The sequence below is a fragment of the Leptonychotes weddellii genome, chromosome 1 (assembly GCF_054177405.1).
Source record: "Leptonychotes weddellii isolate Sample4059 chromosome 1, ASM5417740v2, whole genome shotgun sequence".
NCBI classification, from domain to species: Eukaryota; Metazoa; Chordata; class Mammalia; order Carnivora; family Phocidae; genus Leptonychotes; species Leptonychotes weddellii.
The window spans coordinates 935262-958637 of NC_138369.1; the positions used below are offsets into that span (position 1 = coordinate 935262).

Below are 23376 nucleotides of genomic sequence, written 5' to 3' on the forward strand. Positions count from 1 at the left end.
ACCTGGCACCAAGAACACCACCAGACGCCACGCAAGCTAAAATCCATACAAACATTTATTCCGTCCCTGCCTCGGGTTGGGGGAGAGGGGCTCAGGGCCCTGGGGAGGCTGCAGGCCTTTACACACAGCCCCTGGGGAGGGTGGGGCTCTGGCAGGAAGACAGGGGCCAGAGGCTGATGGGCCCTGGAGGGGTCCGGAAGGCGAGGCCCTGGGGGAGGGCAGGGGAGCTGGCTTGGTTCCCAGAGGTCACGGAGTCCAGGTGGGTTTGGGGAGGCCAGTTCCCACCCATCTGGCCCAGGCCAGGCTGGACTCTCGGTCCTGGTGGCTGCCAAGGGGACAGCTTGTCGGCTCCCGGCCCCCCAACTTCTCCCCCTCCCCCGCCCCCAACAGGGAAGGCAGCACCAGGGTCTTGCTTCTCCGGGGCGGGGAAAAGACAACTGTGCGAGTCGTCAGGTTTAAATTACAAATAATAAAAATAACAATACAAAATAAAAAAAACCCCTGTCTCAAACACACCCACGAAAAGCCTGCCCGGCAGGAGGAGGGGCAGGAGGTCTGGCTGCCAGGGACGCAGCGGGGCCCACGGGGGGGCCGGGGGGGGGTCTGTCCCGGCCTCCACCGGGAGTCAGCAGCAGTCTCCAGAGGACAGAAGGCGGGGGCGGCGCACGGGGCCGGGTGGGGGGCAGGGCTCCAGGTGGTCTCGGCGTGGGGCTCTCGTGCCGCCGGCTCGTCCCACTCTCTCTGTTTCCATGTCTTGGTGATGTGGACAGGGTTAGCTCTCGAGATTTATTGCACTGTTTTGGAAGAGGCCTGGGGTAGAGGCCGGGCCGGGGCTGCGGGGAAGGCGGGCAGGCGGCAGCGGTCACCGCTTGGTCTTGGCGTCTTCTCGGATCTTCCAGATCACCAGGTGCATGCAGGCGCTGGCGTCCTCGCTGGAGCTGTGCCCGTCCACTGCAGAGCGGGAGGGGAGTGCGTCAGGGTGGGCGCGCCCCCCAGGCCCGGCCCCGCCGCCCCGCCGCCCACCGGCTCACCGTTGTCCTGGATGATCTGTCTGAGGTAGTCAGCCATGAGGTTCCGCAGGGAGCGCTTGTAGGGGAGGCCCAGGCGGTGCGGGAAGAGCACGGACGTGTCCACCACGGTGCTGTGGATGACCTGTGGGCGGGCGGCTGGGCAGAGACCGCAGGGACCAGGGCCCCAGGGAGCCAGGGTAGGAAGGTGCCCGGGGTCGGACCACCGAACTCCTGCCCCTCCCCCCACCCAGCTGAGGGCCCCGGGCCCAGGACCCCCGGCAGGCGGAGCCCGGGGCGGGCGGTACCTTCAAGGCCAGCAGGTCGCTCTCCAGGCTGTGTCCGATGAGGACGGTGTCGGCGCTGAACATGCTCAGCAGGACGGCCTGGACGTCCCGGAGCGAGATGCTCGTGTTGGCGAGGTCAGCCTCGGTCACCCCTGAAAACCTGCGGTGGGCAGAGTCGGGGCCTGAGGGTAGCTAGAGAGGGGTCTGGGGTTCCCGAGCCCGGAGCCGGGCGGGGAGCGGGGGGTCGGGGCCGCACCTGGTGTTGTAGTCAACGATCTCGTTGTCTGGCTTGACGAAGGTGTCGTAAACCACCTGCATGTCCGTGTCCACCACCGTGACGCGCGTCAGCTCCAGGCCGTATGTGGTGTAGGACTGCGCGGCCGGGAGGGCTCATGTGACAACGCGCCCGCCCCACCCCGAGCTCCGGGGGAGCTCCCGGGGGCTCCTCTGGGAGCCGGAGCAGGCGTGAACCCGGGGTGCCCTTGCTAAGCCCCAGCAGGCCCCGGTGCGCACGCCAGTCCCGAGTAAACGCAGCCGTGTCGTCAGCGCGCCTGGGGCGAGCCGAGGGCCGAAGCCAGAGCTTCGCTTGGCGGTGGGGAAAAAGCCCGCTCTCACAGCCCGAGCCAGAGAGAGGCCGGCGCCCGCCGCTGCCCGCGGCTCTTCCCCTCACCTGCTCTATCCTGAGACCCACGCCGGCTCCAAGCTGCGGGTGTGGGTGCCCGGCCGCCACGAGCACGCGCGGCACGCAACTCACCATTTCACAGTCGAGGGCGAAGATCCCTGGGTGAGCGTCTTCCGCAAGTTCTTTATCGAAAGTCTTCACAAAGCCTTCGAGGTTTTCCTTCCGGCCGTCCTGCACGTGTTGCTGCAGGCGAGACAGGAAGGCCGGTGAGCCCGGCGTGGGCTCGGGCCGGGCGGTGTCCGGGGGACGCCCCCCTTTCCAAGGCCGCCGCCAGAGGCACACGGATGAAAGGACAGGGAAGGGGGGTCAGGGCTCCGGCCCAGCCGCGCCTCCTCTCCGGCCAGGTGGGGAAGCGCCGAGCAGGGCCCGAGAGACCTACCTTGGCGACCTGGCAGCCAGTGGAGCCGATGGCGGCCGAGCAGCACGTGTACTGAGTCTCCCAGCCGCCAGCCACTGGAAGGGAGGTGGCGGTCAGGGCCGAGGGCCCCCAGGCAGCCCGCCCCACGCCTCGCACGCACGACGCTGGCACCCGACGGCCCGGGCAGAGGCTTCCCAGCAGAGGAGGGCGGGCCCCGTGAGGCGGGTGCTTCCAGCCTCCTTCCTGGGGGCGCGGGGGGCTCACCCCGGTTCCGGCGGAGCCGCCCCCAGTGGTAGCAGCACTCCTCCTCCCGCATGCAGCGGCCCGACGGGGACACGAGGTACTCGGCGCCACAGCGGCAGCAGATTCTGCAGGACGCTGTGAGGCAGCGGACGGCCGAGGCATCAGGCCCCGAGCCCCCTGCATCTGTCCCTTGCTCACCTTCGCGCCCCGCCCCCCAGATGGCCCTCCGCGAGCGCCCCCCAAGCATGGGTGCTCAAGCCCACTCACCGTCCTTGGGCTTCTTCTCCTCAGCCGTGAAGATGACGGCGCCCCCCGGCCGCCCGGGGTGTGGGAAGGGGTAGCCATTCTCTTTGAGCTGGTCCTCGGTGAGCAGGTACTCCTTGAGGCGGCCATACAGGGCGACCCCTGGGGACAACCGGGACAGGCGGTCATCCCACGGCAAGGCCGGGGAGGGCGCGGCAGGCGAGCAGGGGGGGCAGGCCTGGCGGGGGTGGGGCGGGAATGCTGCCACAGGAGCTACCGCTGAGCCCCCGAGTGGCCCGGCTGGACCGCTGGAGGGACCGGGCTCACCTTTCAGATCCTCCACCCGGGGGCTGCTCGGGCGGCTGAGCGAGAAGCTGGTCTTGGTGGCCAACTTGCCCCCCAGCACCATCTCATGGGACACAACCCTCCGGCCGCCGGTTTCTGGAAGTGGGGGGAGGGTACAGTATGCTCAGACTCCCGGGTACACCCCTGCCCTCCGTGGTGGCCTGTCCCCTGGCCGGCTCCTCAGCACCCAGTCAGGAGAGGCCTGACCGCCTGTGACCTGGGGGCAGCCACCCTGCCCCCACCTTAGCTCTTCTGGAAGCAGCTGCGGGTGGTGGTCCTAAGGGACGGGGACGACCTAAGGGCCTTCGGGGGCTCCGTGGACGCTGTCCGCAGGAGACTGCGGAGGTGTGCGCACTGACGGATTAATGTGCATTCGGGGGCAGGAAAGAAACGTCCTCCCGGAGCTGAGCGTGCGGAGCAGGCCCCGGGAGCTTCGCCTCTGACGAGGCCGTCCCATGAGCGGGGCCCCTCAGCTCGAGAGAGCCAGCTAGCTAAGGAGGGCGGTTACTAGCGAGAAGAGGCGGTGGTGAGGCCGTGGGGCCGGAACATCGTCCGCAGAAGCCTGCCGACCAGCCGCCGGCCCCACCACAGCATTTCCCGTGGCCTTCTGTCCGACAGTCCCCATGCTCCGAGCGGCAAAGAGCCAGCCGGCCAGGGCCCCACGCCCCGGTTCCCTCGCCTGGGGAGCCTGGGGTCCTGCACTCAAGGCACAAAGCTGACTCTTCCAGACGTGAACTCCCCGGCCACCCCCTCCCCCCGCCCAATTTACTGTTGAGACCGGGCGCGGAGCTGGGGACCAGGCCCCGCAGCTTCTTGAGAGTGTTCACGGCGACATTCAAGTAGATGTTCTTGCTGGGGCTGCGGTCGTAGGCCACCTTCTCCTCGTTCAGCGCCTGGGGACAGACGTGCTGCTCAGGCCTGGGGTCCTGGGCTTGGGGCCCGGGAGCAGCCCCTCAGCCTAGGACCCGGCCAGCCTGCGGTCAGCGGCCGCCTGCCAGGGTCACACACCTTCTCTATGGCTTCCTGGTTTGAAGAGCAGAACTTGAGACACTCCTCAATGAACAGGTTCAGATACCGCTGGCGGATGACCGTGGGGACTTTGCCCCCAAACTCTTTGGGGATAACGGGCTTCTTTAAACTCTAGGGAAGACAGACCCATTGAAGGTGGCATGTCCCAGCCTGGGCCTCTGACGCCATTTCTCAAACCCACAGGGCATCACACACGCACGCGGTGGACCCTGCTGGGAACTCTGGGCTCCGGTGACCAGGAGGGTGGCCGCTGGCTCATCAGCACCAACAGACCACCCTAGCAGTGTGGACAGAGGAGAAACTGAGGGCAGGTGGGGAAGAGGAAGGCACCTGTGCCCCCCCAGCTCAGTGTCTCTGAACCACAGCTGCCCCGAGCGATGGGGGAGCTGAGGGAGTGGGCAGTGGAGGCTCCTGTGGGGAGCAGGACACTCACCTGTAAAGATGGGCTGTGGGCAACGCGCTTGGGGGTGACGGTGGTGGTGGTCTTGGACGCCATGCCCGACAACGTACGCGCCTTCAGGGGCTGGCTGCCCGGCTCGGGGCCATTGGGAGGCTGGCTGCTGCTGGCGGCAAGGGCCCTCTTGGCACCTGTGGGGGCTGGCGGGGCACAGGGTCCGTGAGTGCGGGAGCAGAGCACGCCCATCACCGAGCTGCAGAGCACCAAGCAGCCGCGGTCATTCAGCGCCAGCAGGACGTGCATCTCGGAGCACGGGGGGAAGGGCCGGGCTGTGGGACACGGGCTGCGGAATGGCATTAGGTTCTATCTGCTTTCGGGCAAGTCCATCGAGAAGGGGGAAACACAAACGGGCTTTGGAGGCCGGCTCAGGCAACGTCGCCGCCGGGGTGGTCCGGCGAGTGGCAGGGCACGTGGGGAGGCTTTGCCACATGTTCCGGCCCCCGACTCCGAGGCATTGACGTACGAGGGAGGAAAGGCCCTGGCTCCTGGGCTGAGGACCAGAGGGTACAGGACGTCCCCGGCCCGGTCACTGTGACCAGCCGGCCTGCCCGCCGCGGCCTGTGTTCTGTCTCTCCCTTTGATGAGGTCACAAACCAAACAGTCTCCCGCCCCCCCCACCCCCCAGGGAGGAGGGCACCCGCCTGTGGGGCCATTTCCGAGGGCTCCAGGCAGGCAGCGGGGGCTAGGGGAGGCGGGCTGGGTGAGCACGTGCGCGGGGCCTCAGACCAGCCCTGCTCCCGGGCCCGGCCGTGACAAGAGAACGGGAGCAGATGAGGAGAGCAGAGGGCCCGGGTCCCCGGCCTCCTGGGAAGGACGCTGGCACCACGAGCTGGCTGTGGCCCATCGGACACCAGGGTCAGCCTCTGCTGACGGGGCAGAAAATGTGCGCTTCTCAGGAATGGAAAGACAGCTCTTAGGTTCGTTTAGACAGACTTCTCAGGCAGCACCTGGGCACACGTGGAAAGGAAAGCCAGCCCGGAGCATCGGACGGGACTCCTGAGACCTCAGGTGGGTCCCACGGCTGCTCAGGGAGGTGGCTCCAGTGCCTACAAATGCCGGACTCCCCGCGGGCTGACGCCACCCCCAGCGTGTATGGCGAGGGCCGTGTGCCAGGACCGACCCGTGCGACTCGGCCGCGGGCAGAAGCTGTGGGTTTGTGAGAGAGCCACGTCCCGGGCCCCACGCGGCTCAGGGTCCTCGCCCTTCCCGCTGCTCAAGAACCTCAGCCAACACCCCTCGCCATGGGGTTCTAACCGGGGGGTTCCGGGGCGGGGAAGGATCAGAATGCAACAGCTTATGCTGAAGAAGGTTTCCGGCACCAGGGAAAAGCGGCGGTGGCTACGGGCGCCTGCATTTGCAGGACTACCTCATGGGGCTGCCCCTCAGGCCCCGGTTAATCAACGGGGTATTGGAATAGCAGCAAGGGAGTCCCCTGGGAGCTGGTCAGACGGCAGGGGCCTCCCCCAGAGAGGCTGACTGCATCTGAACAAGCCCTCCTGAGCCCCCCCTCCCATTTCCTCTGCTCCAGACACCGCTGACCCAGAGACACCCACCGAGTGTCCCGCCTGTCGGACCCCGGAGGCGTGACCCGGCTTCCACAGTGTGGAGCGTGCCCCTCAGAGCAGGAGGAGGGGGCAAGACTGCCCCGAGCCCCCCAGGTCAGCTGAGCGCCTCCAGCCACACCTGGGCAGGAGCCAGGGGCCCCACCCCACACACAACCCTGCAGCCAGCTCCCTGTTCCTGGCATCGCTGTCTAGGGCCCGGTGCCCACGCTCAGACCGGCCCCCACCGGGCCACCCGCCTCCAATACCCCAGGAGCCCGGGGGAGGCAAGGACACAAAGACCAGGGGCAGGGACAAAGGGAGAGTCACAGGGAGACCTCTGGGTCAGGGCCTCAGAGGGAGGCTCTGGGTCTGATAGACAAGGGATAGGAGAAGACACCCCTCCGACTCTCCACAGCCAGCAGCCCAGTACCAGCACCAAAGCCAGGAAAGGCCCAGAGCCGCTGGGCACTGCACCAGGCCCGCCTGCTACCGGTCGGAGAGACCCTGATCCCCATCTCACAGACAAGCATGCTGAGGCCCCGGCTGGGCCCTGTCCAAGGCCACCATCGCTGGCAGAAGTGGAGCCTGGCCTTGGGCCCCTCCTATCACACCCGACCCCTGTGCCCTGGGACTTACCGGCAGCCAGACGGGGGTTGGGAACGTGGGCGATCCTCCTCTTCTCGCCAGGGGCTGAGATATGGATGGAAGAGGGCTTCTCAGCTGGCTGCTGGGTAGCCTGGAGCCAGGTAGCAGAGTCCCTCTGGGCCTGCTGGGCCCGCCGATAGCATACCTCCTGGGCGGTGAGAGGCCGGGCCGGGGGAGCTGGGCCTCTCCTCACAGGCTCTGCCTGGGTGATGACAAATTCCAGGGTGTGGCTGTAGGTTGGGGGCACCCAGAGCAGGCCACGTGGGGCAAAAAACTGACAGTACAGCCATGGGCAGGAAGGCTGGGGCTCCAGGGCCTGGGCACGTCCAGCTGCCCTGGGGCCTTCTGAGCTCTTGGATACCCAGGCGGGAACCAAGGAGCTCAACATGTTGGGCCTCAAGCTCATGTTGCCTCGCCGTCCCGGAGCGGAGCACCTCCGTGGCCCTGCTCTCTCGGCTTCTGCCTTCAGAAGGCCCAGGCCGTGCCTTTGGCCCTGATAAGAGGCACACCCACTACGTGGGTGGGAATCCCTGGGCCCCCTGATTGGATTAGCACACCAATCCAATCCCGCTTGATTCAATCCTCTCTAGCCTCCAGCTTCACCAGGGGAGGGCTCCAGTGACTGAATCAACCAGAGCTCCCAGGTGCTTGGCCGGGAGCCCCACCCTCTGCCCCGGTCTTCTCCTACGCTGGCTGCCTCAGCCACCAACCACTTTCCCTGTCTTCACGGTGGAAACCAGCTCGGAACGGTTGGGCCACCTCTCTGGGATCACACAGCACATCTCCCAGCCAGCGCCAGACTGCGCTGTGTGACCCTGCTGGAGGACGGCCGCTCTGGAGCCGCCCCTCACGTCGCCCTTCCTGCGCTGTGCCCGACTCCCCCCAGTACGGAGCACAGCCTGAAGACCGGAGGCGGGCTCCAGGCACTTCTGTGCCAGGACACAGGAACTCGTCGGCCGGGGAACACGGGGATCCGGTTTCGCAGACAGGGGCCTCTCTCCTACCAGCTTCTACCCAGGACCCAGAAGCAGACTCTTACCTCCTTGCCTTGCTTGGAGAGATGAGAAATTCTCCTCTTCTGCCCAGGGAACAGAGTGGTCAAACCCGAATGCCCCTTGTCTTCGATTTTCTCTTCCTTGGGGGGCTGAAACACACATCCGTCCCTCAGCGAGGCTCCCTCTCTCGGGCCTCACCTCCCACACCAATGCAGCGGGCTCCCAGACCTGAGACAGGGTGAGGTGGGAAGGCAGTGACGCACTCGAGGGAGGGGCTCCCAGGTCTTGAGACACGACGTGGGGCCCTCACCTCCAACCCCCGCCCACTCACAGGTGAGGAAACAGGCCCCCCAGCACATCTCCTGCAGACACACCCCAGCCCCAAGTGCGACAGGGGCCTCAGCCAAAGCGGCCTCCCGCCCAGACCACTGCCTCCTGGTCCCCTCCCTCGCCCGCTCACGCGGGGCAGCTCAGAAACACAGGAACCAGGTGGAGAAATCTGACCTGCACCACCTGGAAGGTCTGCGAACAGAGCAGGGCAGTAAAGGACAGGGCAGCCCGGGAGGGACCTTGCGACCCTCCTAGAGGCGGCAGTTTTCTGAGCTTTGTGGAAAAGCAAGCTCCCTCTGGTGGCCGACTTGAGGACACTGGCCGGCCGACCCAGAAAGGCTGGGGCTAGCCCAGGTTTGGGGGGGGAGGGAGGAGACAGGGGGAGGAGGGAGAGGTGGGCAATGCACTGCACAACTCTGCCTGGTCTCTGTGGATCTCAGGACACCGCCCCGGGAGCCTGCCGGGTGGGCCTTAAGCCTCCTCTTTGTGGACAAGGCAAGCTGGGGGGCGGGGGGGTCCGCAGGCAGCCCCCAAGGGCTCCTGACCGAGGAAGGACGGGAGCGCCCCCGCTGCAGCCACAGGCCCTGTGGAGGCGGCTCACCTGCCGGGCCAGCCGGCCCCTGTCCTCCGTCTTGACGCTGGTGGACTCGTTGAAGATGCGCAGACACTCCTCCATGGGGTCGGAGTCAAAGTCGACCTCCTTCTCCAGAGCGGCGTAGTCCACGCTCCCGCCCACCCCAGAGGAGGAAGAGGAGGAGGAAGAGGAGCATGAGGAGGGGGAAGGGGAGGCGGGGGCAGGCCGGGCGGGCGGGGGGGCCTTGAGGCGCTTGCGCGGCCCCTGAGCCGCTGAGTAGCCCAGGCTGCTGTCCGAGTCCGAGTCGGAGTCCGAGGTGGAGCTGAGGTGGGGCGGGGCGGCGGGGGGTGCCGCGGGCCCCGGGCCTTCATCCTCGCTCTCGTCCCCGAAGAGGTCTGCGTGGCTCAGGGCCCGCTTCTGCAGCTTGGGGGCGTCCCGGGAGGTACCCTCGTCCAGCGAGCGGGCCTTCCGCTCGGCCAGCTTCCCCGACACGGTCTTCCCGCCGGGCCTGTTGGGCAGCTGGTGGACACCCCCGCGGTCGGGCCGGCTTTTCCCTGAGCTGGCCACCGGGGTGGCCGAAGATGGCTTTTTCTTGGTCCCTTCGGGCTGCTCGGCCCTATGCCGGGGGCTGCCAGCCTGTGGGCCCCTCCTGTCTGCACAGGGCTTCCCGGCTGGCCTCCCATGCTCTCCGTCTTTGCCCCTGTCCTTCTTCCGGACGCCGTCCTTGTGGCCGGGGGCAGGCAGTGCCCCACTTTTCTTCTTCTTGGGTCTTCCCTGCTTGCAGCCGCTGGGCTCCCGGGAGGCCCTGGCCGGGGAGCTGGGCTTGGCCACGGGTGTCCCCCCGGGACCCTTGGGGGACTGCCCGAGGTCCTCCACATCATACTGCACTGCCATCTCCTTGGTCTCCCGCAGGCTGCCCTCCTCAGCGTCCTGGCTCTCCCTGGAGCCTGGCTGCCCGGGGGCCTTGCTCTCGGGGCCCGCCTGGGATCTCGGAGGGCTGGTGGTGACGGGCACGTCAGGCGGAGCTGCGGCGGCATCATCATCCGAGTCTGAGAACCTGGCGTCGCAGCCAGCAAAGGGGTCGCAGGGCTTCTTGAGGGCGGGCGTGTAGGGTTCACTACCCCGGGAGCCCCTGGGCCTCTTGGGGGCCCTGTCGTCCTTGGAACTGGCCCTGCTGAGCAGCCGGGCAGAGAAGTTGGACAGTGGGTCATACTCCAGGTCCGTGGACGGCTTGGAGTCGTCCAACACGTACTTGCTGGGGACCGGGCGGCCGTATCGCTGGGGCTGGCTCACAGCCTTGGGGACGTACTCCAGGGTGCCGCCACCCCCTCCGCCATGGCCCTGCGCCCGATCCAGAGAGGCCAGCGAGTACTTGCTGCCTGCCTCGGCGGCGGCAGCCAAAGGAGTGGGCTGGTAGCTGGCATCAGGGCTTAGGAGGCCAGGGCGGCCACCAGGGTTGTAATCGAAGGACAGTGGAAAGGCGTCCTCGTCCAGGCCAGCAGCAGGGCAAGCGGCAGGGCCTCGGGGCGCCACGGCGGGGGCCTCGGCGGAGCTGTGCTCTCGGGCCGTCTCCAGGAGCTCCTGGTACCGCCGCTGCTCGAGCTCCACCTCCGAACGCACGGCCTCAATGGCCTGATTGACCAGCTCCAGCTCCAGGATGTCCGAGCGGGGCTCATCCCCTCTGACCAGGGCTCCATTCTCCCTCTGCACAGGGGGCTTCGGCAGCTCGGGGTTGTACGGATCATAACCAAGCCCTGAAACGGGAAGTGGGAGAAAAGAGCAGTGAGGGCGCCTGGGTGGCTCAGCTGGTTGAGCGACTGCCTTCAGCTCAGGTCATGATCCTCGAGTCCCGGGATCGAGTCCCGCATCGGGCTCCCTGCTTGGCGGGGAGCCTGCTTCTCCCTCTGACCCTCCCCCTTCTCATGTGCTCTCTCTCTCTCATTCTCTCTGTCTCAAATAAATAAATAAAATCTTTAAAAAAAAAAAAAAGAGCAGAGCAGTGAGTGGGCCCATTTAGGCACAGGCGGACGAGCCAGCGCTGGCCACTGCCTCAGTCTGGGCCTCACCCCCAAGGCCAGCAGGGGAAGAGGCATCGGACCAGCAGAGAACCAGAACCAACTGGGGGCCGGGCCTCCGGCAAAGCCCCAGAGACGATCTGCCAGCAGGTCGAGGTTTCCGGAGCACGCCCCACTCCCCATGCAGGCCCTATCCTGCATCGACTGACAGGCGCAGTGAGGAAGCAGAACCGGGCCCCCGAGGCACGGCCACTTGGTCCCCAGACCTCCCAGCACGGGTCGTCCAACCGGCACAACGGAGCGGATGGAGACTTGACGGACTGGACAAGTGCAGTCCGGGAGCGAGGGCGAGAATGGGAGTCCGTGGGCCCAGCCCACAGCGAAGCCGCAGCAGGCTACTTCCTGCAGGCCGGAGCTGGGACGGTGTGCACGGAGGGCCTGCCAGCCGGGCAGGGCACAGACGCGGCCCTGGGCGGGGCAGGAATGTGCAGGGCTCCCCAGGGTCAGGACCTGGGTAAGCGGGGAGCAGAGGGCCACCCCTGAGGTGTCCCCTGTAGGACTCCCTACAGTGAAGTCCACGGCGCTGTGCACATGCCGGAACACGGACGCCCACCGCTAGGTAGCCCCACAATGCTCTCAAGGAACAAGTGAGGCAGAAGGCTCCCCACGCCACGGTCCCACGGTATAAAAAAGGAGAAGTATTGGGCGCCTGGGTGGCTCAGTCGGTTAAGCATTTGTCTTCGGCTCGGGTCATGATCCGGGAGTCCCAGGATCGAGTCCTGCATCGGGCTCCCTGCTCAGCAGGGAGTCTGCTTCTCCCTCTGACCCTCCCCCCTCTCGTGCTCTATCTCATTCTCTCTCGCAAATAAATAAATAAAATTTAAAAAAAATAAAACAAAAAAAAAAAAGGAGAAGTATTGTATGTTCAAATCTCATTCTGAAAACACCAAATGGGGTGGACAGCAAAGCCTACGTCCTCTTAATGTTGTTGTTGTTTAAAAGTTTATTATTGTTTTCTTAGTAACCTCTACACCGGACACGGAGCTTGAACTCACGACTCTGAGATCAGGAGGCGCACGCTCTTCCTATGGAGCCGGCCTGCTGTCCTGACCTTGTAATGTTTACGTTGACCTGAAGAGTCCCCACCTCCACCAGCGGCTGTGGGATAGATAATTCCGGTTAGGTACCGCGTTCCGGGGCCTATGCTCTGAGCCCCGCACAACCAAAGAAACCACTGTCTGCACAAAACTCCTAGGAGACTCTCACGTACAGACAGAAGGACAGAGGCTAAATAAAACATGAACAAACAAAGCCCAATGTTCCAAGAAAGGAATAACATACCATATGCAAATATACCACGTTCAAATAGTCCAGAATTTAAAGAGCTCATCATGAGAAATCCTGTCTGAAATTTTATTTTAAAGACTTTATCTGAGAGAGAGTGAAAGCACAAGCGAGGTGATGGGCAGAGGAAGGAGCAGGCTTCCCACCGAGCAGGGAGCCCGACACGGGACTCGATCCCTAGACTCCAGGATCATGACCTGAGCTGAAGGCAGACGCTTAACCAACCAAGCTACCCAGGCACTCTCCTATCTGAAATTTTAAAATCTGTTTAAAAAAAAAAAAAAAAAAACCTAATGTATAAACTTTTTTTTTTTTTTTCTTCACGATTTCATTTATTTGACAGCATGAGCACGGGCACAAGCAGGGGGAGCGGCAGAAGGAGGAGGAGGCAGAGGAAGGAGGCAGACGGAGAGGGAGAAGCAGACTCCCCGCTGAGCCGGGAGCCCGATGCACGACTTGATCCCAGGACCCTGGGATCATTACCTGAGCCGAAGGAAGATGCTGACTGAGCCACCCAGGCGCCCACGTATGAACTTTTCAAATCACTAAGTTGTATGCCTGAAACTAATATAACATTGTGTGTCAACTGTATTCAAATAACAATTCTTTAGAAGTCTTATCAGAGATGATTCTAGAGAGTCCTGAAAGAGAACCCGGCTAGATCTCCTGCCCTGCAGTTGGCAGAGTAACAGCTGCGTCTCCCCTGGAACCTCCAGAAGGAGCCAGCCCTGCCCACACCCAGCGTTAGCCCAGGGGGACGTATTCTGTGGACCTCTGTCCTCCAGAACTGTCAGATGAGGAGACTGTTGTCTTAAGGCACCCAGGCTGCGGTGACGCGTTTCTGTAGCCCCAGGACACTCCCAGCAACATTGCGGAGCGAGAGCACAGGGTAAAGAAAATCGCGGCTGGCCACCAGCCTTCAGGAGAGGAGGCTTTGCAGGGCCTGGTGGTTGGGCCTCTGCCTGGGGCCCGAGGGAAGGAAGGGATCATTGTGGGTGTGTTGTCTGGCATTTAACCTGGAATCTAGGTTTTGATTGTATTTAGAAGAAGTGATGCTTCAGACCACCAAGGAGTGCCAGGACTGTGGGTCCGAGCCAGGGAGGCAAAGTCCAACACCCACCACCACCGAGCTGGGGCCCTGGGGGGGGGCGGTCAGTTCGTGCCCCCTCTCACAGCTGAAAACTCCCGGATATGGGGTGGGGAGCCCAGGGACAGAACGCACATCCACCCCTGGTCAGAGGTGGAGGGCCACCCTCCCTGCCCACCCTGACCCACAACCAGTCTGAAGGCACCAATGGGAGACCCCCTCCAGTTCAACTCCGCCTGAGTAAACAGAGAGGAGCCAATGCCTCAGAAGTCCTGGCTGCCAGCAGAGAGAGGCCCAGACAGGCCACAAGCTGGGGGGGCACTTACCAGGCATGTCCACTGAGGGGCTTGACTGGCTGATCTCAAGGGGACATCCAGCCCAGCCCCCCTCATGGGAATACCCCTCCCCCAGAGGCTGGTTGGGGATGAACAGATGGGGGTCTTTCCCTACCCCTCACCAGGGAGAAGGGCTACAAACAATATGCACATCTGGGGGCACCTGGGTGGCTCAGTCAGTTAAGCGTCTGCCTTCGGCTCAGGTCATGTTCTTAGGGTCCTGGGATCGAGCCCCGCATCGGGCTCCCTGCTCAGCGGGGAGTCTGCTTCTCCCTCTGCCTCTCTGCCCCTCCCCCCTGCTCATGCTGGTGCGCGCGCTCTAATAATAAATACATACATATGTACAACAATGTGCACACCAGCCAGGAAGGAGCCCCTCAGCCCTGCTTCAAAGTAATGAGGTCAGAGTTTGGACCTCAGGCCACTTCACATTTTGAAAGGGAGGGTTTTCCCCAAAGTCAATCTGTGCTTAGGTGGAGACCCCAAGGGAGGGAGAGAGGAGGGCCTGCAGAGGCCCGAAGGCTGCCTTGTTAACTCGGGGGGAGTGGGGGGATCTGAGGCAGAGGCGCGAGGAGGAAGGCTGTCTTTTTCCCACCCCAGGGCCTGTAGCGGCATCCTAAGGGCAGCCCCACCGCTCCACCCCCACTAGCCTCAAGTAGCCTGGCCTCTCAGATGGGAAGGGGTCCCAGCAGCTCAGACCCTGAAGGGGCTGCAGCTCCTGGCTGAGCCCAGTCCAAGCACCCGGCCCCTTGATATGAGCATCCCCGAAGCTCTGCCCATGTGGAGCGTTTTCAGCCCCCGCTGGAGGCTGCCTCCCCAGCCACAAAGCCGAAGAAACCGCCCTCAGTGGGCCTAAGAAGGTCAAGGCCAACCCCTGCCCCTGAGGCCTCAGGTCCCCCAGTGGTACCATGCGACACTGTCAGCAGCCTGAGGGGCTCCAGACAGGTCTGGAAGCTTCCAGCGTAGCTGCCAGGAACTCTGTTACAACCTTGTGGCTTAAAAGTGAGCACACAGGGCCCAGAGTTTGGTCCCTGCAGACAAGAGGCCCGCTGAGCCCCAGCTAAGGTTACCTGAGGCTTCTAGGGGGGACCTTCCTGGCACCTAGCCCCTGCCCTACCCTGCTCCGGAGGGCCAGGACCTCACTGGGCCTATCGGAACTGAGAAGCTCCCCAAGAAAATGTTTTACAAGCGGCAGGGTGCCCCAGGGACACTGCCCACCGGCCCGTGTGAGCACATCAGAAGGCTCTGAGTAGGTGGCACCCAGAGAGCTCAGGAAGGACCATGGGGCACCCTGGAAGGCACCTTCTAATTATCAGGGAATTCATTTGGATGGAAGCCAAGGGGCAGTTCCCTCGGGGGTTTGCACCTGGTAAGCACGCATTCGGTAAACAAGATTAATTAGGCTGTTTTTTGGAAAAGGAAAAAGTCACCAAATACCCCTTCCCATACCCACACCCTACCGCCAGCCCACCTAGGCCCAGCCTTCCCCTCAGGCGTTTGAGCCTTGGTTCTGTGCCCACCAAGGCCGCACACCCACCAGGACCTGCCCTGCTGAAGGAGAGAGCTGCCCTCCCCTGGCTCTGGCGTCCTGCCACTCTTTCTGACGGCCCACTTCTGGGACAGGCTTCCAGCACGGTGGATACCAGGTCTGCTTCCCCGACCCCACAAGGAAAGGCCGAACCCCCACTGTGCGGGGCCATGGGTCCCTGAGTGCAAAAACCCATCCGGAGCTGGGCAAGGGTCACTGTGGAGACCACAAGGGGCTGAGTGGGCCACAGACAGGGCAGCGCTGCTTCCTGAGTCCTGGGCAGCCGCCTCCAATCCCTCCCAACCTCCCCTCTGCCGGGAAACACCCTATCCTGGGCCCCATCTGTGCCTCTGTGCCCCTGCTCCCACCGCACCCCGGCTCCAGAAAATGCCACGCACCCTCCCACAAAGGCATGTGGAATTAACAAGACAGCCAAGCACGGAGGCCCCACAGGGGGAGGTCCTCCAGCCCCACCATGAACCCCAGGAGGCACTCAGGCCTTCCCTCACAATCGTCCTGCCCCGAGTCTGCCCATTCCACAGATAAGGAGGCTGAGCCCTGGCCGGCCAGGCTGCTCCCTAAGCTTCACCCAGCCGGTGAGAGGGCTGACCGCAGAGCCTGGGTCCTCCCTGACCCGGAAAGGAGTCCTGGCGCTGCTGACCGACCTTCTCTGCCAAGGGGCTGGCTGTCGCCCCCGCCCTCCTCCTGCGCTGCCCAAGGTCCGAAGACGATAAGCACAGCTGCACAGTGGTCCCACTGTGGCTTCCGTGCTCTGATAAGACCTCAGCAGAATTCTCCTCCAACCCCATGGGCAGCCAGGGCCTCCTGACCCTGCGTGGGGGCAGCAGGACACAGGGAGGAGACAGCCCTACAGCACTGGAGATAAGCAGGACACCAGGGCTAGTCAGCGGAGGGACTAAACCCACCTGGGCTCCGGGAGCTGCGTATGGCGCAGAGGCCGTGCAAGGAGAAGGGGAGAATGCCCCGGGGTAAGACCATGGTGGTAGAAAGCACACCAGCTACCCACCAGCCCTGGCTTGGCTGGAATGCGGGGCAGAGCCAACTGGGGCTCAGAAGGTCTGAGCACCCACCCCTCCCTTTCGGCTTTTCTGTCCACCCCCCAACGGGGGGGGCACAACAGCCCCCCAGGTCCTCAGGAGGGCTGGCCATCACTACTCCCCTGCAGGCCCAGAGTCTCTATTCCTGAGGGCCTTCCTACCCACCCCCAGGGTAGGATGCCCTCACGCCCCACTCAGGGACATCCAAATGCCCACTGGATGGGGCAGGAGCCCGAAGCCCAGGGTGAAAGTACCTGGCCATTCACTTGTTCTGGAGCAGAGGGGAGAGTCCTGGGGCTGCCTGGGGCACCCCAGACACCTAGGAAGAGAAGAGCAACAGCCGATAGGAGCAGGTGCTCAAGAGTGCATGGGGGGGGGGACACTTGCTATGTGCCTGATGAGGAAGGAGGCTGGGCTGTGCCGGGGGGGGGGGGAGCAGGGCCTGGGGTCCAGGTCCACCTCCACCCCCAGGGCAGACTGATGCTGCTGGACAGCTCCACACACTGGCTCAAAGCTCCGAGCCCTGGACAGCCCCTCGCTGCCCTCTCCCCTCAGCTCTAAAGCCCCCACCCCAGAAGCAAGTGCAAAGGCTCCAGGGGAGAGGAAAGAAAAGAGGGCCCTAGCCAGCCCTGGGACCACCACCTAACTGGGCTCTCTCTGGGCATCACTGGCCACACCACTACTGAGCTGCCCCACCCCTGAGGCCTGGTCCCAGGAGGACCGGGACGAGAGTCAGCCCAACGCTGAGCCTGCTGGCCCTCGTAAAGATGAAGGGAGCTCAGCTATGCCGCAAAACTACTTCCTGGAGGGAAGCCTCCAGGACAAGATAAAAACACAAAGAGCACTCAGAAATACAGAGAAGAGCAGCGGAGGAATCAGGCTGGGGTCAGGCTGCAGTGGGCCTCCCCTGGGGCAGCTGGAGGGGTCTGCTTTCTGCTGCCCTCATCACCCGTCAGGGGCACCACATCGCTTTCATAGTCTCAACACAGAAAATTTCAAGAGTTCTCTCACTCTGGCCCTGGTACACTTCCAACTCCCCAAACACGGTGGCCAGTGGGTATCCTGGGGGTCACCTTCCTCCACAACGGAGGTTCCTAGGAGGTCCTCTGGGCGGCCGGAGGCCTAGGAACACCGAAACATCCTCAGGGTAAAGCGGGGGATGGGGAGAAGGAAAGCCACACCTCTCACGGCCATTCCTGGACCGTGGAGCCAAGACGGGGGAGCCAGCTGTGACCCCCAAGAAAGAGCCCACATACCAAGGTCACACGTGAGCATCAGTGGCTTTTATTACTTGACCCCAAAGGTAAATGCTGCGGAGGCGTGACGAGGGCAGGCTTTCCAGGTGGGCCAGCCCTCACCCCTCCTTCATACTTGAGACCAGCTTCCTGCCCAGAGCCTGATGGCCTCTGTCTCAGCGACTCCTCCAAGCAGCCCTCCAAGATCCTCCCTGCAGAACCAGTTGCACTGAGCTGCTCGGACAGGCCTATTCTCTTCCCTAAATACCCAGCAAAATGCTGGGGCATGGGTGCATGGGGAGGGGGGGCCCCCGGGCTTTCAGGTCCGTCTCCTGGAATAGTACCCACATTCCTGCCCTTTGAGGGCTCTCCAGGCCACTTTACTGGAGAAGGGGACACAGATCTCTCAGGACAAACAACTGTGATGTGTGCCCATCAACTGGAAGGGGACAGATCTGGCCTCTAGGACACACAGGGACAAGCATGACCAGGATGCGCCTGGAGTGCATGCAGTCCCAGTACCACTCAGATGAGCCCTCCCTGTCACCTCCTGGGCCTTGCCCCTCCTGTCCCCTGCTGTCCAGCAGCTCAACATGCTGACCGCCTGGCTCCCCTCTACACCCCGGCCACAAGTGAGCTGGCCGGCACAAACGTCTGCAACGGTGCGTGGAGTGAGTGAATGAAAGAAATACTGACCGAGGGCCACAGGCCCCCTGTGCCTCGAGCGCACCCACTCCCCCAGACACACACAGACAGCCCCCAGCAGCCACACAGGAAAGCCAACCGGCTCTGAGCACAGCCCTCCATCGCCGCGTCTGGGGTGGACTGGCCAGACTGCAGCAGCCTCCAGAAGGACCATCACGAGTCACAGTGACAACAGTGACCCCTGCTGGAGCCGCTGTGGGTGGCAGCGATGCTGGGGAGCAACCTCCCTTCCCCCCTACCCCCCGTCCCTCCAAACCACACAAGAGAACATTCCAGGCCTTCCACTGCCCTGTCTCCCAGACCCAATCCCAGATTATCATCCCCCCACCCCTACCCCTGCTTCCAGCCACCAGGCAAGCTTCTACTCATCCTTCAAAGCCCAGCTCAGGAACCACTTGCGTGGGGACACTTGCCTGATGTCTCTGCAACCCCAGGGCCAACTGCTCTCTCTCCTGGACCCCAGCCCATATCTGTGCTTGGGGACACCCATCCTCAGCTTCCAGAGTGCCTCCCCCACCCTGCGCCAGCCCACAGGTACATGCTGAATTCAGACACATCCAGAAGACACCAAGGCCCAGGGGTACCTGCGTGTAAACACGGGTCCAGGCCAAGACCACGGCTTGTGAAACAGCCAAGCCCCACCCTCAGAGCACCCAAGTCCTGGGCACCCTAAGCAGCTTCCCACCCTGTTTTCCGTTAGCAAACGAAAGCCACGAGCGCGAGGGCAGTTCCCCCAGAGGTGCTCCTTGGCTTCCACTCCTGCCTGCCCCCACGCAGCCTGCCATGGCCAGGCCCTCCGCATGGCCATTTCCAGAAGACCTCAATACTTAGGGGAAGCCGACAGACCAAAGGCCCTCAAATGACAAGCACGCATGCCTGCTTCCTCAAAAGGCACCGGCCAACCACGGCACAAACTCTGGAGGATGCAGCTTATCATGGAGGAGAAGAGCAGGCAGCCAGGAGACCCTTCCACAACCCCCTGCAATCCGCCCGGATGGTTCCCAGCTCCAGTGACCTGAGCGCCTCCTCCGGCTCTGTTTCCTTCTTAGCATCCAGTTCTTGGTTGTGAATCAGATCACACCAACCGGCCTCCCCACTGCACAGGCATGCAGAGCTGAAAGAATCCTGCACGCCCACCTCGGCAGCACCAAGCATGGCTCTGTAAAGGGGACCCTGAGGGCAGAGGGAGCGGGAGGGGACAATGAAGCAGGAAAGAACGTTCCCATGACGCTGTCCACTGAGGGCCCAAGTCATTACCCATTTCACAGAAGGGCTAACTGAGGCACAGGCGGAAATGCTGACCAGGTGGAGGCCAGGCCACCCCCCAGGATAGGGTTTCTGCACAACAGAAAGTGAAGCCAGAATGCCTTCATTTGGGGCTGCACTCCGCCTGCGAGGGCTGAAAGCCAGCCACGACGCTTGCACCTCTCCTCTGGAGCCCCTGGAGAACTCGGGTGGGGGCATGCTCAAGCACCACACACAGGCCCCGAGCTCCCCTCAGCTGGCTTGGCTGTCCCCACCAACCCTGCCCAGGGGCTGGGTGCCGATCAGGTTCCCCAATCTCACTTGGCACCACGGACGTTCGGGGCTGGTTGAATCTGTGTATGTAGGGGAACGGGCACTCTGGGCACTGTGGGGGGCTGAACAGCATCCCTGGCCCCCACCCACTAGGCACCAGGAGCACCCCTGAATTGACAACCACAAGCTTCCCCAGACACTGCTCAGCATCCCCTGGGGCAGGACCTCAGGGAGAGACCCACTGCTCTGCTAATGCGGAGCAAAAACACTTTCAGATACCCACCGCAGCTATTCGTGTGTGGCTCAAGCCTAGATCAGGGCAAGAAGGCAGGATTTTTTAAGGATCTCAGGTCATCCGGAGGGGCTGCCAGGTACAGGAAGCCGGGGGCACAGTCCCAGGATGGCCTCTCCCCTCAGAAAACAGAGTCCAACTTAATCAGTGCGGCGGGATCTTGACGACGTACAAAAGCCACAAAGCCTCTTCTGTGGGAGGCCGGGAGGGAGCCCAGCATGCAGGTAGATGCAGGACTCGGGGCAACTTCCAAAACACATTTCCTCTGACTTTTCAGTATTGTCCAATGTTTTTGTTACTCTGAGTCGTGAAGAAAGGTGCTTTGAACAGAGGCAACATGTGGGCTTCACCAGCTGGGATTCTGCCCAAAACCACAACGGTGACGCAGCCTGGTGTAAGTGGTGAATTTGGTGCTTTGAAAACCCCAGCACCTCGCCTCTAATCCCATCCTGACAGAAAACCAAGAGCAACAAGACAATAGAACCACCACCAGCGGGGCTGAAGGCGTCTCCTCTGGGAGGCCTGCAAGGCTGGGTCCCTGGGGGCTGCGGCATCTTGGGAGGGGCAGGGGGGACGCTTAAAAAGAAAGTGGCCTCCGCAAGAAACAGCCTATGACCAAGAGACACCAGGCGATGTCTAGGGACATCTGTTGTCACAACCAGGGTAGGAGGTGTCACGACTGGGGGTGCTCCCGGCACGGAGCAGGTGGATGCGCTCAGTGCCTTACAGCGCCCACGATGCTCCCCACCCAGAGCATGACTGGCCCCAACGGGCCCCAATGTCCAGTTTCTACTATTCCTCCAACCAGCTTCAGAGCTCCCCCCCCCACCGCCCCCCGCGCCGCCCAGACTAAGCAGGAGGCCCCAGCGGGCCAGACTGCAGGCCCCACTGCCTCCCAGCTAGCAAAGGCACTCTAGGCTCCTTGCATACCCTGGCCAGGCCTCCAGACACGAAAGGCAATGCTGCTTTCTGCGGACCTTTTCTCAGAATCCATTCTTTCTCAGTATCAGGGGAGAGAAATCTCCCCGGCATTCACTTGTAATGAGAAAGTGCTGGATGCAGGAGACCACACTTCCATTCCATCTCGGAAAATACCATCACGGGATGGTGGGAAGTCGCCCCCAAATGAAACCCGATGGCACCCTGCCCAAAGAGGGAGCAGCTGAGAGGCAGCATGGCCACGGGCCTGCTCGGTACAGTCATCCCCCCGGGGGCTGCCTGTTCCTGTGGCCCTCCAGCTCCGAGGCAGCTCACAGGGGAAATAAATCGCACCGTCTGCAGGGAAGTGCTTATTTCTCTGCCTCCGTTCCCCGAGAAGCAGGGCTTGCTCTTCAGACCATAAAGGGCCCTCAAGGGCCTCATGTGAGGCCCAGGGGAGGGCTGCCCCCACCACACAGCCATGACCACTCCTGCCCTCCAGCCTGTCCTCAGGTCTCAGTGCTCAAGTCCTGCAATTCCGTCCTTCCCAGGTCTCGCTGTTCCCTGCCATCCCCAAGGCACAGCGCTGAGCCTGACACACAGTGGGTAGGTACCCTGGTGTGTGGGGGGGACACACAGGTGCTGGGAAGCGGGCACTGGAGGACGGTGGGGAGTGCGGCAAGGGCCTGACTGCCCAGACTCAATCCCATCCCCCACTTACCGGCTGTGCGCACACAGGAGAGTGGCTCCCCATCTCTGGGCCTCAGTTTGCTCATCTGTAAAATGGGGACAATCATCCCTACCATTGAGAGTCCTAGAGAGCCTGCCCGAGCGTGTGCTGCCACAACTGGACAATACCACACCCGAGTCTGGAAGTGGGAGTCCTAAAGCCCACATGGGGTGGGCTGGGCGTGGGGCTGGATCTGCAGGGCTAGAAGCAACAGGATCCCCGGCCCAGCCCCCTCATGGGCCTCAGACTCTGCTGAAAGGCTCAGGTGCTCATTGGCCCAAGACCAGAGGTGCTGGGCCTCACAGGGACCCCACAGCCCACCTGCAGGCGGCTCCCACCCAGCACCTTAGCAACTTTGTTGCTTAAAAATGAGTCCAAGCAAACCTGGCCTAGCCCACCCTTGCCAGAGCACCTCTGCTTGGGCCGTGCACATCTGGACTGCTGCAGCCTCTTCCAGCCGAAAGGAAACAGGGCTTGTCAAAATCTGGAGCAGAGGAAGCTGAAAGGGAGGGAAAGGACGAGGCACACACTCTCCCCTGGCCTCCTCAGAAGGCAGCAACCCCATAAGCATGCCACAGAAAAGGAAACAGAGGATCAGAGAGGCTCCACAGCAAGAAAGAGGCTGAGCTGGGATTTGACCCTGCCCCTCTGCAGGGGAAGCAGTGCTCCACCCCAAAGCAGGCCTCCCCCCTTCCTTTCCTTTCCTGCAAAAGAAAAATGCAGACCTACTGGGAAAAGGGGTAGGCAGTTGCATTTTTTCCACAGCAAGCAGGGCAGACAGAACTACATCACCAAAGAGGTTCCCAAAAATGATCCTTTGGGAAACTAACTGACCATCTGTGAGGCAGAAAGAAATGTAAAAAGTGACTTACCGAGGGAAGAACACATGAAGCGAGAAATCAACACCCCAGAGTTCAGAAGGCTGAAAGGCAACATGTGGACTTGGGGCCAAGTCATAACATCAGTGGCATAAGGGTGTGGTCCTGCCCTCCCTGTACTAACTGTGAGGAATCCAGAAATCCGGGCTCCTTGCAAAGCACTGCACACAGTACCGAGAGATAAATAAACGGAGTCAAGACGCTGCGCTTCAACAGGAGAGCTGGGCGCCGACTCCCATGTGCCCCCCCCACCTCCGTGGCCCCCACTGGAGCTGGGAGGAGCATGACCTGAGGCTAAGGTACCAGCGGGCACACGTGTGTTTTCTCCTCCACAGCAGGTTCCTGGCGGCCACACCCGAAGCTCACGCAGCTCTCAACGCCCCGTGCCCAGCACAGGTGTGCAACCAGACAATGAATGCTTGCATCTGGCTGGCTGTAGACAGCTGCAGGTGCCAGAGAGGTAAGCAAATTCACATGAGAAATTAGAAAACTCTACTTTTCTTTTCCTGACAAAATGGAAAAACAGGCCTATTATTTAACTCCAGCCAGCACACTCCTCTTTTGAAAAAGGTTCTGAAACGATCATTTTTTATGGGGAAAGACACAGAGGAAATTCGACACTGAGACCAAATGAGGAAGTCTGGGTCTGATGGAAAGGGGGAGCCAGTCCTGAAGGACGGAGGTCACCAGTGGGAGCCTGAGTTTCCCTCAGAAGGAATGACACCCGAGTCCTCCCTCCGAGCCTTTCCCTGTGACGTCCTTCTTCCCCCCGTTCTTAAAATCTCAGCTCCGGGCGCCTGGGTGGCTCAGATGGTTAAGCGTCTGCCTTCGGCTCAGGTCATGATCCCAGGGTCCTGGGATCGAGCCCCGCATCCGGCTCCCTGTTCCGCGGGAGGCCTGCTTCTCACTCTCCCACTCCCCCTGCTTGTGTTCCCTCTCTCGCTGTGTCTCTCTCTGTCAAATGAATAGAATCTTTAAAAAAAAAAAAAAAAAA

General features: G+C 62.4%; 1 protein-coding gene across 9 annotated transcripts; it reads right to left on the reverse strand.

The window, feature by feature from the left end:
• Nucleotides 1-37: 37 nt before the first annotated feature.
• Nucleotides 38-23289, reverse strand: REXO1 (RNA exonuclease 1 homolog). 9 transcript variants are annotated; one of them, XM_081827920.1, is made up of 19 exons: nucleotides 22671-23288; nucleotides 22234-22341; nucleotides 21903-22003; nucleotides 21496-21550; nucleotides 8767-10493; nucleotides 7880-7984; nucleotides 6832-7042; nucleotides 4628-4791; nucleotides 4174-4305; nucleotides 3935-4058; nucleotides 3148-3261; nucleotides 2845-2982; nucleotides 2599-2712; nucleotides 2356-2429; nucleotides 2049-2159; nucleotides 1551-1666; nucleotides 1316-1454; nucleotides 1032-1152; nucleotides 38-951 (listed from the first exon to the last, which is right to left on the reverse strand). In XM_081827920.1, the coding sequence occupies exons 2-19, from the start codon at nucleotides 22256-22258 to the stop codon at nucleotides 863-865; spliced, it is 3660 nt and encodes a 1219-aa protein (XP_081684046.1). In that variant the 5' UTR covers nucleotides 22259-22341; nucleotides 22671-23288; the 3' UTR covers nucleotides 38-862. The 9 variants fall into 9 exon arrangements, with proteins under 9 accessions (XP_081684046.1, XP_081683992.1, XP_081683815.1 ...); XM_081827866.1 differs by lacking the exon at nucleotides 22234-22341 and having other exon boundaries at nucleotides 22377-23288; XM_081827689.1 differs by having other exon boundaries at nucleotides 21917-22341; nucleotides 22671-23287.
• Nucleotides 23290-23376: the final 87 nt, after the last annotated feature.

Bases quoted from the DNA above. Each gene is read 5' to 3' on its own strand.
- REXO1 (XM_081827689.1), bottom strand. From the start codon at position 22,258: ATGCAACTGCCTACCCCTTTTCCCAGTAGGTCTGCATTTTTCTTTTGC. The intron at 10,494-21,495 runs GTAAGTGGGGGA...TTCCCGTTTCAG, and splicing joins CTCCTGTGTGCGCACAGCCG to GGCTTGGTTATGATCCGTAC. The intron at 1,667-2,048 runs GTGAGTTGCGTG...CCGGCCGCGCAG, and splicing joins TCGCCCTCGACTGTGAAATG to TCCTACACCACATACGGCCT.